The sequence below is a fragment of the Netta rufina genome, assembly GCF_964035555.1.
Source record: "Netta rufina genome assembly, chromosome: 35".
NCBI lineage: Eukaryota > Metazoa > Chordata > Aves > Anseriformes > Anatidae > Netta > Netta rufina.
The window spans coordinates 375,097-394,418 of NC_140159.1; the positions used below are offsets into that span (position 1 = coordinate 375,097).

At 63.9% G+C, this 19,322-nt stretch overlaps 1 protein-coding gene across 1 annotated transcript in view; it reads left to right on the plus strand.

Moving 5' to 3' along the window:
• The window catches only part of CHD3 (chromodomain helicase DNA binding protein 3), a gene marked incomplete at its 5' end in the record, with an annotated part of 44,344 nt that extends 25,022 nt beyond the window's left edge, over nt 1-19,322 (plus strand). Inside the window, 20 exons of the mRNA XM_084304153.1 lie at nt 356-473; nt 918-1,042; nt 1,481-1,712; nt 4,567-4,733; nt 5,742-5,919; nt 6,953-7,018; nt 7,298-7,383; nt 8,602-8,735; nt 10,247-10,391; nt 10,637-10,799; nt 11,759-11,871; nt 12,136-12,271; nt 12,349-12,450; nt 12,702-12,815; nt 12,910-13,018; nt 14,943-15,075; nt 15,735-15,930; nt 17,766-17,929; nt 18,466-18,592; nt 18,857-19,322. Coding sequence (XP_084160279.1) covers nt 356-473; nt 918-1,042; nt 1,481-1,712; nt 4,567-4,733; nt 5,742-5,919; nt 6,953-7,018; nt 7,298-7,383; nt 8,602-8,735; nt 10,247-10,391; nt 10,637-10,799; nt 11,759-11,871; nt 12,136-12,271; nt 12,349-12,450; nt 12,702-12,815; nt 12,910-13,018; nt 14,943-15,075; nt 15,735-15,930; nt 17,766-17,929; nt 18,466-18,592; nt 18,857-18,960 — 2,712 coding nt within the window. The 3' untranslated portion in view covers nt 18,961-19,322. The remainder of the gene's footprint in view (nt 1-355; nt 474-917; nt 1,043-1,480; nt 1,713-4,566; nt 4,734-5,741; nt 5,920-6,952; nt 7,019-7,297; nt 7,384-8,601; nt 8,736-10,246; nt 10,392-10,636; nt 10,800-11,758; nt 11,872-12,135; nt 12,272-12,348; nt 12,451-12,701; nt 12,816-12,909; nt 13,019-14,942; nt 15,076-15,734; nt 15,931-17,765; nt 17,930-18,465; nt 18,593-18,856) is intronic.

Genomic DNA, 19,322 nt, shown 5'->3' on the forward strand with positions numbered 1-19,322 from the left:
CCAGTACCCCTCAGTGCCCCCAGTCTAACCAGTGTCTGTCCCAGCACCCTGGCTGCTCCCAGTCTACCCAGCACCAGCTGCCCCCCAGCCCCTCCAGGTGCTCCCAGTGTAACCAGTGCCCATCCCAGCACCCCTGGGTGCTCCCAGTACCTTTGGGTGTCCCCAGTCTAACCAGTGCCCATCCCAGTCCCCCCTCAGGTGCTTCCAGTCTAACCAACACCAGCTGCCCCCCAGCCCCCCCAGGTGCCCCCAGTCTAACCAGCACCAGGTGCCCCCAGCCCCCCCGGGTGCCCCCATTGTAACCAGTGACTCCCCCAGCCCCCCCAGTGCTCCCAGTCTAACCAGTGCCCCGCAGATGACGAAGATGCTGGACCTGCTGGAGGACTTCCTGGACTACGAGGGCTACAAGTACGAGCGCATCGACGGGGGCATCACGGGGGCGCTGCGCCAGGAGGCCATCGACCGCTTCAACGGTAGGCCTGGGGGGGGCTGGGGGGTCACAGGGGACCGGGGGGGACCCGGGAGATGTGGGGGGACCCAGGGGCCCGGGGGGGGACACAGGGGACTTGGGGGGGGACCAAGGAACCAAGCAGGAGGGCACCAAGGGACCAAGGGGACGCAGGCGTTTGGGGTGACACCCAGGCAGGATGGGGCCCCCCAGGTAGTTTGGAAGGGGGGGACAGGGACTTTTAGGGACATTTTTTGGGGTGGGGGGGTCCTGACCCCATCCGTGATGGGTTCTTGTGAGGGTTCAGGGTGCCCGCGCGCCCACCGCTGGGTGCTGGAGGGGGGAGAGGGTTTTTTTTTGGGGGGGTTTCTGGCAGCCCTGGGGTCCCTGGTGATGCCGGGGGAGGCGTGGGGGGGCCGTGGGCTTTGCCGGGGGGCTGTCACCCCCCGTGCTGACGCCGGGGGGGCAGCGCCGGGGGCGCAGCAGTTCTGCTTCCTGCTGTCGACGCGGGCCGGGGGCCTCGGCATCAACCTGGCGACCGCCGACACCGTCGTCATCTTCGACTCCGACTGGAACCCCCACAACGACATCCAGGTGTGCCCCCCCCCCTCCACATCCTCCGCGGCCCCCTCCCCACCTCCTCTGCCCCGTCCCCTTGGCCTTGTCACCTCCCTGTCCCCGGTTGTCACCTCGTGCCACCACGGCCCCCTCCCCGGCCGCTGCTACGCCGCGATGGGTGCCACCATGGCCCCAGCCACACTCAGGTTCCTCAACATGTCCCCATCACCACGTCCCCACCACTGTGTCCTCCGTGACCATGTCCTCCACCACCACATCCCCACCACCACGTCCTCCATGACCACGTCCCCACCACCACATCCCTGCTCCAACGCTCCCCTCACCTCCCCCCTCACCATGACGTCCTTACTGACGTCCCCAACCTGTCCCCTTCCCCCGTGGCGCTGCTTGACGCGTCCTCCACCTCCGTGTCCCCGCTCCGACACGTCCCCTGCTGCCTCCCCGTCCCCGCAGGCCTTCAGCCGGGCGCACCGCATCGGCCAGGCCAACAAGGTGATGATCTACCGGTTCGTCACGCGCGCGTCGGTGGAGGAACGCATCACGCAGGTGGCCAAGCGCAAGATGATGCTGACGCACCTGGTGGTGCGCCCGGGGCTGGGCTCCAAGGCCGGCTCCATGTCCAAGCAGGAGCTTGATGACATCCTCAAGTTTGGCACTGAGGAGCTCTTCAAGGACGAGAACGAGGGTCAGCGCCCGCCGGGGCTGGGGTGTGGTGGGCTGGGAGGGGATACGGGGGGACGTGGGGGGACGTGGGAGGCAGTGGTGGGATGTAGGAGGCTGTGGTGGGACCTGGGAGGTCGTGGTAGGATGTAGGAGGCCATGAGAGGATGTAGGAGACCATGCTGGGACCTGGGAGGCTGTGGTAGGGCATAAGAGGCCGTGGTGGGACATGGGAGGATGAGGTTGGATGTAGGAGGCCGTGGAAGGACGTAGGAGGCCGTGGTGGGACACAACAGCTCATGTAAAGCTGCAGTGAGATGTACAAGGCCTTGGCGGGATGTTTGAGGCAAGGCAGTGAAAGGATATGTAAGGCCATGCTAGGGCTGTGATGGGACATGCAAAGCCATGGTGGGACGTGTGAGGCCGTGGTGGGACGTGTGAGGCCGTGGTGGGACATGTGAGGCCGTGGTGAGATGTGCAAGGCTGTGATGGGTCATGCAAAGCAAGAACGGAACATGCAAAGCCACGATAAGGCCGTGGTGGGATGTGCAGATCCATGACGGGGTGCATGAAGCCATAGTGGGGCCGTGAGAGGACACACGAGGACGTGATGGGGCCAAGATGGGACCCATGAGGCCATGATGGGACGTGGCAGGCTGTGGACTGGGTCACAGCAGGTCGTGCAAGGCCATGGCTGGATGTCATGTTGGGTTGTTCAAGGCTGTGTGGAGGCATTCCGGGCTGTGTTGGACCATACTGGGCTGTACTGGGCCATGTTGGTCTGTGTTGGACTGTATTGGGCCATGCTGGGCTGTGTTGGACCATATTGGACCATCATGAGCTGTGTTGGACCATAATGGGCCATGTTGGGCTGTGTCAGGCCGTGTTGGGCTATGTTGGGCCATGCCTGGATATGCTGAGCTATGTTGGACCATCCTGGGCCATACTGGGCTGCATTGGACCATATTGGGTCATGCTGAGCTGTATCAGGCCACATTGGGCTGTATTGGACCATACTGGGCCATGCTGAGCTATGTTGGACCATCCTGGGCCATACTGGGCTGTGTTGGCCTATATTGGGTCACGTTGAGTTGTGTTGGGCCATGTTGGGCCGTATCAGGCCATGTTGCGCCATGTTGAGCTGTAACAGGCCGTGTCGGGTCATGCTGGGCTGTGTCAGGCCACGCTGAGCTGTGTCAGGCCATTTTGGGCTGTATCAGGAGACAGTGGGATGTGTCAAGCCATGTCAGGCCATGTTGGACTGTGTTGGGCCATGTTGAGCTGTGTCAGGCCATGATGGGCCGTGTTGGAACATACTGGTCCATATTGGGCTGTGTCAGGCCATGTTGGGCTGTGTCAGGCCACGTTGGGCCATACCTGGACATGCTGAGCTATGTTGGACCATATTGGGTCATACTGGGCTGTAATGGACCTTACTGGGTCGTGTTGAGTTGTATTGGGCCATGTTGGGCCATGTAGACCTGTATCGGGCTATGTTGGGCCGTGCTAGGCCAGGTCAGGCCATGCTGAGTTGTATCAGGTTGTGTTGGGCCATGTTGGGCCTCATTGAGCTGTGACAGGCCATATTGGGCTGTGCTGGAGCATACTGGGTCATGTTGAGTTGTGTTGGGTTGTGTTGGGCTGTGTCAGGCCATGCTGGGTCATGTTGGACCATACCTGGACATGCTGAGCTAAGTTGGACCATATTGGGTCATACTGGGCTGTGTTGGACCTTACTGGGTCATGTTGAGTTGTGTCAGATCATACTGGGCCATACTGGGCCACATTGAGCTGTGTTGGAGCACATGGGGTCGTGTTGAGGTGTATTGGGCCGCGTTGACCCACGTTGAGCTGTATTGGGCCATATTGTGCTATGTCAAGCCGTGTCAGGCCATGTCGAGCTGTATCGGGCCATGTTGGGCTGTGTTGGGCCATGTTGATCTATGTCAGGTTATTTTGGGCCATGTTGAGTTGTGTCAGGCCACGTTGGGCTGTGTTGGGCTGTATTGGGCCATGTTGGGCTGTATTGGGCCATTATGGGCCATGTTGGGCCACGTTGGGCTGTATTGGGCCATGTTGGGCTGTGTTGGGCTGTATTGGGCCATGTTGGGCTGTATTGGGCTGTATTGGGCCGCGTTGGGCTGTATTGGGCCATGTTGGGCTGTATTGGGCCATGTTGGGCTGTATTGGGCCACGTTGGGCTGTATTGGGCCATGTTGGGCCGTGTTGGGCTGTATTGGGCCACGTTGGGCTGTATTGGGCCATTATGGGCCATGTTGGGCCACGTTGGGCTGTATTGGGCCATTATGGGCCATGTTGGGCCACGTTGGGCTGTATTGGGCCATGTTGGGCCGTGTTGGGCTGTATTGGGCCATGTTGGGCTGTATTGGGCCATGTTGGGCTGTGTTGGGCTGTATTGGGCCACGTTGGGCTGTGTTGGGCTGTATTGGGCCATGTTGGGCTGTATTGGGCTGTATTGGGCCGCATTGGGCTGTATTGGGCCACGCTGGGCTGTATTGGGCCATGTTGGGCTGTATTGGGCCACGTTGGACCATGTTGGGCTGTATTGGGCCATGTTGGGCTGTATTGGGCCATGTTGGGCTGTATTGGGCCACGTTGGACCATGTTGGGCTGTATTGGGCCATGTTGGACCATGTTGGGCCGTATTGGGCCAGGTTGGGCTGTATTGGGCCATGTTGGGCTGTATTGGGCCCCGTTGGACCATGTTGGGCTGTATCAGAGCATGCTGGGCTGTGTTCGACCGTGCTGGGCCACGCTGGACCGTGTTGGGCCACGCTGGGCCGCGCTGGGCCGCGCTGGGCCGTCCTGGACCAAGTCAGGCCACGCCAGGCCGTGTCAGCGGCGTGTCACCGGCGCAGGGGAGAACAAGGAGGAGGACAGCAGCGTCATCCACTACGACAACGAGGCCATCGCCCGGCTGCTCGATCGCAACCAGGACGCCACCGACGACGCCGACGTGCAGAACATGAACGAGTACCTCAGCTCCTTCAAGGTGGCGCAGTACGTCGTGCGCGAGGAGGACAAGGTGCGTCCGGGGACAGGGGACGGGGGGGCATGAAGGGGGGACGAGGGAGGTGATGGAGGTGATGGGGACAATAGAGATGGTGGGGTGAGATGGGTGGGGGTGATGGAGGTGGGAATGGTGGAGATGGTGGAGGTAAAGATGATGAGGACGGTAGGGATGATGGGGGTAGATGTGATGGGGATGATGGAGATGGGGACAATGGAGATGATGGAGATAAAGACAATGGGGATGGGGACAATGAGGATGATGGGGACAGTGGAGAAGGTGGGGTGAGATGTGGGGATGGTGGAGGTGGGGACAATGGAGATGGGAATGGTGGAGATGGTGGAGATAATGATGATGGGGATGGGGGGATGGTGGAGATGGTGGGGACAACGGGAGTGGGGGTGATGGAGATGATGGGGTGGAGATGATGGAGGCAGGGATGATGACAGTGGGGATGGAGACAATGGAGATGGGGACAATGGAAATGGGATGATGGAGATGTAGATGATGAAAACGTTGGGGATGTGAATGGGGGAGATGGGGACGAGTGAAACGGAGTCAGAGATGATGGGGGTGATGGAGACGTGGAGATGGGGACAAGGGGTGAAGGAGATGGAGGTGGTGAGGATGGGGATGATGGAGGACGAAAAAACAGGGACAGTGGGGATGGGAACCATGGAAACGGTGGAGATGGGGACAGTGGGGGTGATGGAGGTGGGGACAATGGGGATGGAGGTGATGGAGGTGATGGGGACTGTGGAGGTGGAGGTGGTGGAGATGATGGGGATGGAGATGGAGATGGTGGAGACCATGGGGATGGGGAAGATGGGGACAGAAGGGATAAAGATAATGGAGATGATGGGGATGAAGATGATGGGGGATGATGGAGGTGATGGGGGCAGTGGAGGTGGAGATGTTGGGATGATGGGGACACAGATGATGGAGATGAGACCATGGGGACGGAGATGGTGGGGACCATGGGGACCATGGGGACGATCCAACCCACGGCGCCTCCTCCTGCAGATCGAGGAGATCGAGCGGGAGATCATCAAGCAGGAGGAGAACGTCGACCCCGACTACTGGGAGAAGCTGCTGCGGCACCACTACGAGCAGCAGCAGGAGGACCTGGCGCGCAACCTGGGCAAGGGCAAGCGGGTGCGCAAGCAGGTCAACTACAACGACGCTGCCCAGGAGGACCAAGGTGGGCACTGGGAGGGACTGGGAGGCACTGGGAGGGAGCTGGGAAGGACTGGGAGGGAACTGGGAGGGACTGGGAAGCAGCAGGAGAACCTGGTGTGCAACCTGGGCAAGGGCAAGCAGGTACACAAGCTGGTCAACTATGATGGTGGTGCCCAGGAGGACCAAGGTGGGCACTGGGAGGAAACTGGGAGGCACTGGGAGGGACTGGAAGGCACTGAGAGGGAACTGGGAGGCACTGGGAAGCACTGGGGAGGAGCTGATGCACAAGCTGGTCAAGACCAAGCAGGTCAGCTACAACGATGGTGCCCAGGTGGGCACTGGGAGGCACTGGGAGGGAACTGGGAGGCACTGGGAGGATGCTGGAACGTACTGGGAGTTAGTGGGAGGGGTCTAGGTGTACTGGGCACCCAAGCTTAGGGAACCGAGGTGGGTGCAGGGTGGCTGAGAGCACTGGGAGGCACTGGTGAGGTACTGGGGCACATGGAGGAGGCACTGGGATGTACTGGGAAGGTACTGGGATGCACTGGGAGGGAATTGGGAGGCACTGGGGGAAGTGCTGATGCTTACGCCTGTGAGGACCAAGGTGGGTGCAGGGCAACTGGGAGCACTGGGAGGCACTGGTGTGTGCCTTAGGAGGCACCAGAAAGGATAATGGGAGGATACTGGGAGGCACTGGGACAGACTGGGAAGGACCCGGGGAGAGTGCTGATACAATGGGCACCCACATACTGGAGGACTGGGGTGCCTCCAAGGCAACTGGGATCACTGGGAGGTTACTGGGATGTTCCTCTGAGGCACTGGGAGGCACTGGGACAGACTGGGAGGCACTGGGAGAGCTCTGAGCCGGGCTGCGGAACACGCGGGGGGCATTTGGGGCAGGGGGGCGTTTAGGGGGCATTTGGGTGGGCATCTGGGGGTCCCGGGGGGGCACCTGGGTATTAGGGGTCTGAGGGGTGATTTGGGGGGTGGGGGGGGCAATATTGGGGTGTGCGGGGGGGGCCTGGGGGGTGCTGATCCCCCCCCCCCTCCCCCAGACAACCAGTCCGAGTACTCGGTGGGCTCCGAGGAGGAGGACGAGGACTTCGATGAGAGGCCGGAGGGTGAGTGCCCCCCCGTGACCCCCCTGTGACCCCCCCGTGTCCCCCCACATCCCTCTGACCCCCCCACGTCCCACTGTGTCCCCCCCCTCCTCGTAATGTCCCCAACTGTCCCCTGTGTCCTCCCCAGGCCCCCCCTTTCTGGGGTGGGCTCCTGCCTGCCCCTAGGGGGGGTTGGGGGACACCTTGGGGAGCCCTGGGGGGCCGGGGGGGCTTCCTGGGTGCCCTGGGGGGGTCCGTGGGGGTGTCACGGGGGGGGGTGACAGCGATGTCCCCGTCCAGGCCGGCGCCAGTCCAAGCGGCAGCTCCGGAACGAGAAGGACAAACCGCTGCCCCCGCTGCTGGCCCGGGTGGGGGGCAACATCGAGGTGAGGACCCCCGGGGGGGCACCTCGGGGTGGGGGGGGGGTCCCCTGGGTGTCCCCTAGGTCCCCTTGTGTCACCTGGGGGGCCATCGGGTCCCTTTTTGTCCCTTATCCCACCCTGGGTGCCCCCCCCCGAGACCTGGGGGGTCCCTCTGACCCCTGGGGGTCACCTGGGTGTCCCCCCCCCCGGCCACCAGTGTCCCCCCTCCTCCTGTCACCTTCCTGGTCCCCTGGGTCCCCCCCCAGTGTCCCCAAACACCAGTGTCCCCAGTAGCCCCCCCACCTCGTATCTGCCCTTCCTGAGCAAGCCTCGGGGTGTCCCCGTCCCCTTGGGGTGTCCCTGTCCCCTCAGGGTGTCCCCATCCCCTCTGGGTGTCCCCTTGGGGTGTCCCCGTCCCCTTGGGGTGTCCCTGTCCCCTCAGGGTGTCCCCACCCCCCCTGGGTGTCCCCCCAGATGTCCCGTTGGGTGTCCCCATCCTCCTGGGGTGTCCCCATCCCCTCGAGGTGTCCCCATCCCCTTGGAGTGTCCCTGTCCCTTGGGGTGTCCCCTCGGGGTGTCCCCATCCTCCTGGGGTGTCCCTGTCCCCATGGGTGTCCCTCAGGGTGTCCCCATCCCCTTGGGGTGTCCCTGCCCCCTCAGGTGACCCCCTGGGTGTCCCTATCCTTGTGGTGTCCCCATCCTTGGGGTGTCCCCCTCCCCTAGATGTCCCTGTCCCCCCGGAGTGTCCCCATCCCCTGGGGTGTCCCCATCCCCACGGGGTGTCCCCATCCCCTGGATGTCCCCATCCCCCCTGGATGTCCGCATCCCCCCTGGGTGTCCCCGTCCCTCAGGGTGTCCCCATCCCCCTGGATGTCCCCATCCCCCCAGGGTGTCCCCTTCCCCTGGGGTGTCCCCATCCCTTGGGGTGTCCCCATCCCCTGGGGTGTCCCCATCCCCTGGATGTCCCTGTCCCTCAGGGTGTCCCCATCCCTTGGGATATCCCCATCCCTCGGGGTGTCCCCATCCCCTGGATGTCCCTTTCCCCTGGGGTGTCCCCATCCCCCCTGGGTGTCCCCGTCCCCCCGGGGTGTCCCCATCCCCTGGATGTCCCTTTTCCCTGGGGTGTCCCCATCCCTTGGGGTGTCCCCATCCCTCGGGATATCCCCATCCCCCCTGGGTGTCCCCGTCCCCTCGGGGTGTCCCCCCGCCCCCCGGTGTCCCCGTGACCCCCCCGTGCCGCAGGTGCTGGGCTTCAACACGCGGCAGCGCAAGGCGTTCCTCAACGCCGTCATGCGCTGGGGGATGCCCCCCCAGGACGCCTTCACCTCCCAGTGGCTCGTGCGCGACCTCCGCGGCAAGAGCGAGAAGGAGTTCAAGTAGGTGGCACCGCGGGGACAGCGAGGGGACAGCGAGGGGACAGCGAGGGGACAGCGAGGGGGCCATGAGGACAGCAGGCGGGGGCCACGGATGTCCCCAAAGCTGGCCCTGGGGTCATGGGGAAGGGCCGGGGGGGGCTGAGGTGGGGTTGTGTGTCCCCGTCTCTCTGTCCCTGTGGGGCGTCTGGTGTCCCCACGGTGTCCCCACGGTGTCCCCACGTCCCTGTGAGTCCCCACTGTGACCCCACGGTGTCCCCATGAGTCCCCGTGTACCTGCGTGTCCCCGTGTGTGTCCCCATGTCCCCACTGTCCTCACATGTCCCTATGTCCCTGTGTGTCCCTGTGTGTCATCATGTGTCCCATGTCCCCATATTTGTGTCATCCCCATGTCCCCATGTGTGTCCCCATGTCCCCGCGTGTCCCCCTATCCCCATTTGTGTCCCCACATCCATGTGCGTCCCCATTTGTGTCCCCATGTCCCCACTGTGTCCCCATGACCCCATGTGTGTCTCCATTGTCCCACGTCCCTGTCCCTGATGTCCCCACATGTCCCCATGTCTGTGTCCCCTCCATGTCCCCCCGTGTCCCCACCATGTCCCTGTACTCCTCCATTGTCCCGTGTCCCTTTGTCCCCTCACATCCCTGCATGTCCCCACCTTCCCGTGCCCATGTCCCCATGTGTCTCCATGTCCCCACATGTCCCCAAGTCTTCCCACGTGCCCCGTGTCCCCGAGTGTCCCCGAGTGTCCCCAAGTGTCTCTGCATGTCCCCAAGTGTCCCCGTGTCCCCGTGCCGCGTGATGAGCCCTTACTCAGCCGAGCGCCGCCGTCGGCTTTCCTGGGGAGCGGGCGAGCGCCGCGTCCCCCTCGCGCCGACGCACAGCCACCCCCGCGGGGGACGGGGTGTCCCCCATGTCCCCGTGTCCCTGAGGGGGGCCGGGCAGGGCCCAGGGGACGCCAGAGAGGTGGCAGGACCCGGCCACGGCCGGCACAGGCCTGGGACGGGCGCTATGATGACGGGATGGCTGATGGCGCGGGGACGCTGGGGACATCGGGACACTGGGGATGTTGTTGGGGACATCGGGGACGTTGGGGACATTGGGGATGCTGGGGACATCAGGGACATCAGGGATATTGGGGACATCAGGGACATTGGGGTGGGGATCCCAGGAACGGGGACACGGACCCTGGGGACAAGGACAGCGGGACGTGGGGGGACACTGGTGGCAGGGACCTTGGGGACAGGCATGGGGACAGAGCTCTGGGGACCCTGGGGACAGGGACACGGGATGGGGACATCCCCCCAGATGAGGGGAGGGGACGCTGGGGACAGGGACCCTGGGGATGGGGACAACGGGGACAGGGTCTGTAGGGACAAAGCACCTTGGGGACAGGAACAGCAGGGACGGGAGCCTCTTGGGACAGGGGTGGGGACACAGGGGACGGTGACGCTGGGGCCGAGGGGCCGCCGGGGGTGGCGGTGTCCCCAAGGAAGGGCTGTTGTGTCCCCAGGGCCTACGTGTCCCTCTTCATGCGCCACCTCTGCGAGCCGGGCGCCGACGGCTCCGAGACCTTCGCCGACGGGGTCCCGCGGGAGGGGCTCTCGCGGCAGCAGGTGCTGACCCGCATCGGTGTCATGTCCCTCGTCAAGAAGAAGGTACGCGGGTCCCCGTCACCCCTGTCCCCTCCCTGTCCCCTCCCTGTCCCCTCCATCCCCTCCCTGTCCCCTCCGTCCCCTCCGTGTCCCCTGGACCCCCACCTGAGGTCTCCTCGGTTCCCTGCCTCCCCCTTCTCCCCTGGGTGTCCCCCCCTCGGTTCCCCTCCATCCCCTAGGTCCCCCCCCGTGTCCCCCTCCTGTCCCCGGTGTCCCCCGGTGTCCCCACTGTCCCCGCCGCCCCCCAGGTGCAGGAATTCGAGCACATCAACGGGCGCTGGAGCCTCCCCGAGCTGGTCCCGGAGCCCAGCGCCGACTCCAAGCGCTCGTCGCGCGCCTCGTCCCCCGCCAAGACCTGCAGCACCGACCCCGAGCAGAGCCGCACGCCCACCCCATGCACCTCCAAACCCGGTACGGCCACGGGCACGGGGACACGGGGACACGGGGACACGGGGATGGGACACGGGGGCGTGGGAACGTGGATATAGGGACAGGGACATGGGAATGTGGGGGCACAGGGATATAGGGACAGGGACATGGGAATGTGGGGACATGGGGATATAGGGACAGGGACATGGGGACATGGATATAGGGACAGGGACATGGGAATGTGGGGACACGGGGATATAGGGACAGGGACATGGGAATGTGGGGACACGGGGATATAGGGACAGGGACATGGGGACATGGATATAGGGACAGGGACATGGGAATGTGGGGACACGGGGATATAGGGACAGGGACATGGGGACATGGGGATGTGGGGACACAGGAATGGGGACAAAGGGATGGGGACACGGAGATGTGGGGACACAGGGATATAGGGACAGGGACACGGGGTTGGGACATGGGGACACAGGGACAGGGACACAGGGATGTGGGGACACGGATATAGGGACAGGGACATGGGGACATGGGGATGGGGACATGGGGATGGGGATGTGAGGGTCAAGGATCCAGGGACAGGGGGACAAGGGGACGTGGGGACATGGGATGGGAACACGGGGACAGGGACATGGGGGTGGGGACACGGGGGTGTGGGGACATGGGGATGAGGATGGGGACATTGGGATGTGGCGACATGATGGGGACAGGGACACCACGGACATTGGGGATGGGGATGAGGACACGGGGACACGGGGACAGGGGGTGGGAACTGGGACGTGGGGAGCAGGGGGGACAGGGGGTGGGGACAGGGCCACCAGGGACGTGGGGGACACAGGGCTGGGGACACAGGGACATGGGGACAGGGACACGGGACAGAGGACACAGGGGACAGGGGATGGGGACATGGGGGGCACAGAAGCATCACCGGGGTGCCCGGGGCCCCCGCGTCCCCGTGTCCCCCTCTCAATGTCCCCTGTCCCCAGCCACGCCAGCGCCCAGCGAGCGCGGGGACGGGATGGGGCCACCCCCGGACAGGGACGACGGTGACACCCGGGACGAGAAGGAGCCCAAAGGTCCCGAGAAGATGGAGACGGAGGTGGGTGACGGCGCTGTCCCCGTCCCTGTCCCCAACACTGTCCCCACATGTCCCCATCCCTGCCCTCCTCCCCATCTCTGTCCCCTTCATCCTCATCCTCATCCTCATCCTCATCCTCATCCTCATCCTCATCCTTGTCCCCTCTGTCCCCTCCCTGCTGTTGTCCCCACGTCCCCCGTTCCCCCCCAGCCCTCCCCCTCACCCCCGGGCTGTGTGGGGTCACCCGGGGGTGACGCCAGCTCCGTGTCCCCATTGTCCCCGCAGGCTCCCGTCCCCGAGGCGCCGCCGTCCCCGGGCGATGGCAGCGAGGCCGAGGGCCCGAGGAAGGGCGAGGAGGAGGAGGGCCCCGGTGGCGAGCGGGAGCCTGAGGCCGAAGGCCCCCTGGCCCGCGACGAACGCGGTGAGCGCCTGGTGTCCCCGTGTCCCCCCCGATGTCCCCAAGGACCCGATCCCTGAGCCCCCCCTGTCCCCTTCCAGCAGGCGCCGAGGTCGAGAAGCCCCCCGGGGGGGAGAAGGGCGACGAGAAGCCCCCCGAGGAGGAGCCCAAGGAGCGGCCGGGAGACCCCGACCCCAAACGAGGTACCTGGGGGCGGGGCCTGATAGGGTGGGGGCCTGCTGGGGGCGTGGCTAAACTAATTAGGGGGGCGGGGTTAACCAAGGAGCCCCGCCTGCAGCGTTCCGCTGGGATTTGCGCTGCGTTCACTCTGAAGCCTACTGATGGCCGGGAGCCGCTCCCTGCCCGCCGGGGGGGCCGCGGGTGGTTTGGGGATGCTGGGGGGGGGCACGACGCGGTGCTGAGCCCCTCCCCCTCCCCACGCCCCCCCTCGCAGAGGAGGTGAAGGCCGAGAAGGAGCCGAAGCTGGAGCCGCGCGCCAACGGCCGGCGGGAAGACAAAGCCGAGAAGCCGCGGTTCATGTTCAACATCGCCGACGGCGGCTTCACGGGTGAGCCACGGGGGGGTCCCCGGGGGTTTTGGGGTGCGGGTGGGGGCCACGCGGCGGGGTCCCCACGCTCCTGACGCCCCCCCCCGGCCCGCAGAGCTGCACACGCTGTGGCAGAACGAGGAGCGCGCCGCCGTCTCCTCGGGGAAGCTCAACGAGATCTGGCACCGGCGCCACGACTACTGGCTGCTGGCCGGCATCGTCCTGTATCCTTCCAGCGCCCGCAGCACCCTGGGGTGCCCCCAGAGCCCCCAGGTCCCTCCAGCAGCACCCTTGGGTGCTCCTGATACTACCCCCAGCACGCCTAGGTCCCCACCCCCCAGCACCCTGGGGTGCCCCCAGCACATCCAAGTCCCTCCTGATGCACCCTGGGGTGCCCCCAGCAAGGCCAGGTACCCCCAGCAGCACCCTGGGGTGCCCCCAGTAGCACCCCATGTCCCCAGCAGCACCCCGGGGTGCCCCTGATACCCCCAGCATGCCCAGGTCCCATTCCCCCCCTACCCCCATCACTCCTTAAACTCTCCCAGCACCCTTGGGTGCTCCCCAGTACCTCCCGGGTCTCCCCAGCACCCACAGGTGCTCCCCAGTGCTTTGTGGGTGCCTCCAGCAACCCCGGGTGCCCCCCAGGTGCCACCATTCTCCACGGGGATGGTGGCAGTGGGGCAGTGACAGCAGGGTGACACCTGGGGGGGGACAGGGGTGACACGGGGACAGCAGTGGCAGTGACGGTGACACTGGGGGCGGTCCTTAGGGCACAACCAGGGTGGGTGACGTGGGAACAGATGGAGGTGTTGGGGACAGAGTGGTGTGGTGACACGGTGACACTGTGACAAGGTGACTTGGTGACCTGGCGACACAGTGACTTGGTGACATAGTGACTTGGTGACATGGTGACACCGTGACAGTGACCTGGGGGCACAGTGGCATGGTGACTTGGTGACATGGTGACACAGTGACTTGGTGACATAGTGACATGGTGACACCATGACACAGGGACTTGGTGACACACTGACTTGGTGACACGGTGACATGGTGACACCCGTGGCCGTCCTTATCGCACAGCTCTGGCTCCACGTGCTGGACATGGGATGGTCTGGGGGTACAAGGGGGATGCTGGGGACACGGTGACACAGTGACAGTGACAGGGTTGTGACGCAGTGGTAGTGATGCAGTGACAGTGACGTGGTGATGTGGTAACGCGGTGATGCAGTGACAGTGACCTGGTGACATGGTGATGTGGTGACATGGTGACACTGTGACACGGTGACACGGTAACACAGTGACACAGTGATGTGGTGGCACTGTGATTTGGCGACATGGTGACCCAGTGACATGGTGACGCTGTGACAAAGTGACATGGTAGCACCTTGACATGGTGACACAGTGATGCAGTGACGTGGTGATGTGGTGACATGGTGACATATTGATCTGGTGCCGTGATCTGGTGATCATGGTGACATGGTGACGCAGTGACACAGTGATGTGACAGTGATGTGGTGGTGCAGTGATTGGGTGACATGGTGACCCAGTGACATGGTGACAGAGTAATCTGCTGACACGGTGACACAGTGACATGGTGAAGCAGTGACACGGTGTCTCAGTGACATGGTGACAAAGTGACAAGGTGACAGTGACAGTCCCTAGCACGCGGCCACAGCTCTGTGCGCCAGCTGGGGAATGACCAAGGGGGAAGAGGTTGACGTGGTGACACAGTGATGCAGTGACACGGTGACGCGATGACACGGTGATGCGATGACATGGTGATGCGGTGATGCAGTGACATAGTGACACGGTGACCTGGTGACACGGTGACATGGTGATGCGGTGACATACTGACACAGTGACACAGTGATATAGTGACACAGTGACATGGTGATGTGGTGACATAGTGACACGGTGACATGGTGACACAGTGATGTGGTGATGTGGTGACATGTGACATAGTGACACAGTGACGGTGATGTGGTGACATGGTGATGCAGTGACACGGTGACATAGTGACGCAGTGACATAGTGACGTGGTGACATGGTGATGTAGTGACATGGTGATGTAGTGACACGGTGACGCGGTGACATGGTGACACGGTGACACGGTGACACGGTGACGCGGTGACAGTCCTTAGCGCGCAGCCACGGCTACGCGCGCTGGACGGACATCCAGAACGACGGCGCCTTCGGGGTCATCAACGAGCCCTTCAAGGGCGAAGCCTCGAAGGGAAACTTCCTGGAGATGAAGAACAAGTTCCTCGCACGCCGCTTCAAGGTGAGCGCACGGGGGCCTTGCACGGGGGCCTTGCACGAGGGCTTTGCACGAGGGCTTTGCACGAGGGCCTTGCACCCGCACGGGGGTCTCGCACGAAGGTTGGCCTTGCGCAGGGGCTGCTCTGGGGACACGGCTCGTGGGGCTGGCACACAGGGGCTGTGTTTGCACGCTTGTGCGAGCTTTTTGCACGAGGGTCTCCGTGCACAAGTGCCAGGCTCGCACGAGGGGCCGGGCACAGCGAGCGTGCACCCAGGCAGTGCTCACACGTGGGCCACGCACGAGGGCAGAGAGGGTTGCATGGGGACAGGGCACAAGAGGCAGAGCCCCCATGGGGGGACGTGGAGGTCACCAGGGGGGCACGGAGGCCACCGGGGGGACACAGAGGCCACCGGGGTGGTAAGGCCAGTGACGAGGCCACCAGGGGCCACAGAGGCCACCAGGGGGGCACGGAGGCCACCAGGGGGGCATGGAGGCCACCAGGGGGGCGCGGAGGACACCGGGGTGGCGCGGAGGCCACTGGGGGTGCCTGGAGGCCACCAGGAATGCGCGGAGGCCACCGGGGTGGCGAGGCTGGTGGCAAGGCCGCCTCCCCCCTCCCCGTTTTTTCCCCTTTCCCCCCTCTTTTCTCCCCCCCCCCTGCCCCCCCGTCCCTCCCGCAGCTCCTGGAGCAGGCGCTGGTGATCGAGGAGCAGCTGCGCCGCGCCGCCTACCTGAACATGACGCAGGACCCCAGCCACCCCGCCATGGCCCTCAACACCCGCTTCGCCGAGGTCGAGTGCCTGGCCGAGAGCCACCAGCACTTGTCCAAGGAGTCGCTGGCGGGCAACAAGCCCGCGAACGCCGTCCTGCACAAGGGTAAGAGGCGGGCGGGCCGGCGCGCCCGGCGCGGACGCCCCGTGTAGCGCCTCGCACCTCTCTGTACCCGCGCTCTCAATCATTAAAGTGGGGTTCTCCTCCCAACCGGCTCCCGGTGTATCCTTGCTCTGCGCGTGCTTTCTGGCGGCCGGGGAGGGCGCGGGGGGGGCGGCGGGGCAGCTGCTGGAAGGCCCCCGAGGGGTTTCCGGGGTGTGAGTAAACCTTGAGTAAGCTCGGAGTAAGGCGGGGCGCGGACGCAGGGCGGCCCGAGGGGCTCCGGGGTGCGCGAGGAGGAGCAGCCGGGAGCTTCTGTTGCATACCGCGGGGCTTTGCGCTAAGATGTATCTGCTTAGTAACTGTAGTGGAAGTCTGGAGGATGCAAGTAGTATGTGCCGTGTGCTTCGGGAGTATGTAATGCATTTACCCACTGTATCTCTCGCGGGGGTATGGAATGAGTATATTCTGAGTAACCCTTACAGTGGCCAGAGTATCCCTGGTGCATGTAACGAGTAAACCTGGAGTAATTCTGGTGTACAGAGTGGGAGTACCCAGACGGTTCCTGCTTACATGTAATGCATAAGCCCAGAGTATCCCTGCAGCATGTACAGGCTTTGTCCAGAGTGCCCCTGGTGCATTTAATGAGTAAGCCTGGAGTACTCTTGGGGCATGTGCTGAGTATGCCCAGAGCATCTCTGGTGTATTTAAGGTCTTTGCCAGCAGTATCACTGGAGTAAGCCATGAGTATCATTGCTGTAGGCTGCTGTAGCTATGGAGAGGTTCTCAGGGGGATCTGATGAGTATTCCCTGAGTATTCCCTCCCTAAGGGTCCGTTAGCAATGTTCCCTGAGAATCTTGTGGCTGAGTAATGAGTATTGGTGGTGTAGCTGCAGGCCGTCCCATGAGCCCCTTGGCCTTAGGAGTATGCGAGAAGGATGCCCAGAGTATCTCTGGTAGAAGTAGAATGTATCTGGAGTATCTCTGGTCTATCTGAGGAGTATCTTTGGTGTGCCTAAGGCATAAATCTAGAGTATCTCCAGAGCATTTAAAGAGAATATCCAGAGTGGCTAATGAGTATCTGTGGTGTATCTAAGGAATATGCCCAGAGTGACAAAGTAGCATACCCTACCTCAGGTGTCGCTAAAGATTATACCTGGAGTAGCTCTGGGGTGTCTAGGGAGGATACCTGGAGTGTCTAAGGAGTATTTCTGGAGTATCTCCAGTGTAGCTAAAGCATGTGCCCCTAGGTGCCCAAGCAGTGTGCCTGGAGTATCTCTGGTGTCTCTAAAAAGTATACACAGAGTATCTCCAGTGTGTCTAAGGTGTATGCCTGGAGTGTGCAAGGAGTACAGCCAGAGCAACTCTGGTGTGTGTAGAGTAAACCCAGAGTGGCTAAAGAGTAAACCTGGAGTGTCCCAGTGTGTCTAGAGAGTATACCCAGAGTAAGTAGCATAATCAGAGCATCTCCAGTGTGACTAAGGAGCATACCTGGAGTATGTACACCCAGAGTACCTCTGGCGTACCCATACCCAGTGTACCTCTGAGTCCTCCCACCCTGGAGCATGCCCCCAGTTCCCGCTGGTGCATCCCCCGAGTATCCCTTGAGTAGCTCCCCGCCTTCCCCTCCCTCTCCCCACCCCCCTCCTTGCTCTCACGTGAGTATCTCCACCCCCGCTCCCCAAATAACCCGTGACTATGCTGTGATTAACCTACGAGTAACCTGCGAGTAACCTACGAGTAAGCTGCGAGTAGGCGTGGGGCGGCCCCCCGGCGCTGACGGGCCGCCCCCCGCCCCTCTTTCTCTCTCTCTCCCCCCCCTTTCGCCCCCCCGGCGCCAGTGCTGAACCAGCTGGAGGAGCTGCTGAGCGACATGAAGGCGGACGTCACCCGCCTCCCCGCCACCCTGTCCCGCATCCCCCCCATCGCCGCCCGCCTGCAGATGTCGGAGCGCAGCATCCTCAGCCGCCTCGCCAGCAAGGGCACCGAGAGCCACCCCCCGCCCGTAAGTCACCGCGCGCCCCCCCCCCCGGATATGTCACCCCCTCCCACCCCCCCCCCCCCAATGGGGATGTCCTCCCTTCCTCGGGGTCGTGCCCCCCTCCCTGGGGTCGTTGCCCTACACGCGCCCTGACCTCGAGGGCCTGGGGGCATCGCTCGGGTGCTGACACCCCCTGCCCTGGGGGGCACCCTGGGGACACCCCCTGCCCTGGGGGGCACCCTGGGGACACCTCCCACCTTGGGGGGCACCCTGGGGACACCCCCTGCCTTGGGGGGCACCAAGAAGCTTGGGGAGGGTGCACACCCTGGGGACACCCTGCCTTGGGGACACCCTCTTGGGGACACCTTGATCTTTGGGGACACCCTCACCCCCTGGATCCCTTGGGGACACCCTGACCCCCCCCTCTTGGGGACACCCTGACCCCCTCCCCCCCAGACACCCTCACCCCCTGGGCACACCCTGACCCCTGGGGACACTCCCCTGGGGGATCCCCAGAGGCAGCAGGGTGGGAGGTGACAGCCTTGTCCCTGTGTCCCCAGACCTTCCCGCCGGGGCCCTACGCCACCCCCCAGAGCTATGGGGGCACCTTTGGGACCCCCCCGGCCGGAGCTCTCCCCCCTGGGGGGGCCAACTACAGTCAGATGCCGCCCGGCTCCTTCATCACTGGTGAGCACCCGGACCCCTGGGTCCTTTTTTTTTTGGGGGGGGGGATACCCACATACTTTGGGGGGGGGGCACCCACGTACCTGATTCCTCCCGGGGGGGGCACACAGACCCCTGGGATCGGGGCCGGGACCCCTGGGTCCCTTTGGGGGGGCACCCAGATGCTTGGGTCTGGGGGAGCGGGGAGGGAAGGGGGTGTTATTGGGGGGGGGGCAGTGTGTGGGGCCCCCCCTTGACTTATGTCCCCCCCCCCCCAACTCCTCGCAGCCGCTGCCAACGGCCCCCCGGTGCTGGTGAAACGGGAGCGCGAGGCCGAAGGGCCGGAGAAGAAGGAGCCGCGCGGGGGCGAAGTCATCTGCATCGACGACTGAGGGGGGGGCTGGCGGGGCCCCCCCTCCCCCCCCAGCCCTCCCCCCACCACACCCGGGCCGCCCCCTTCCCCCCCTTGGCGACGGCGGGGACGGGAGGGGGAGGAGGGGGGGAGAGACACTGCCGGAATTGCCTCGTTTCACCCCAAAATCCGGGGCGGGGCAGCCATCGGCGTTGGGGGGCGTTTTGGGGGGGGGGTGACGAGGACCACTGCAACTATAAATATGAATATATATATATATCCCCGGTGGCGGGGGGGGCCCCGGCGTCCGGGTTGGCCCCAGTGTCCCCCCCGAGGTCCCCCGGTGTCCCCAGGGCCCCCCCCCCCCCGGGGCTTGGGCACTTGTTTAACCGCAGCAGAATA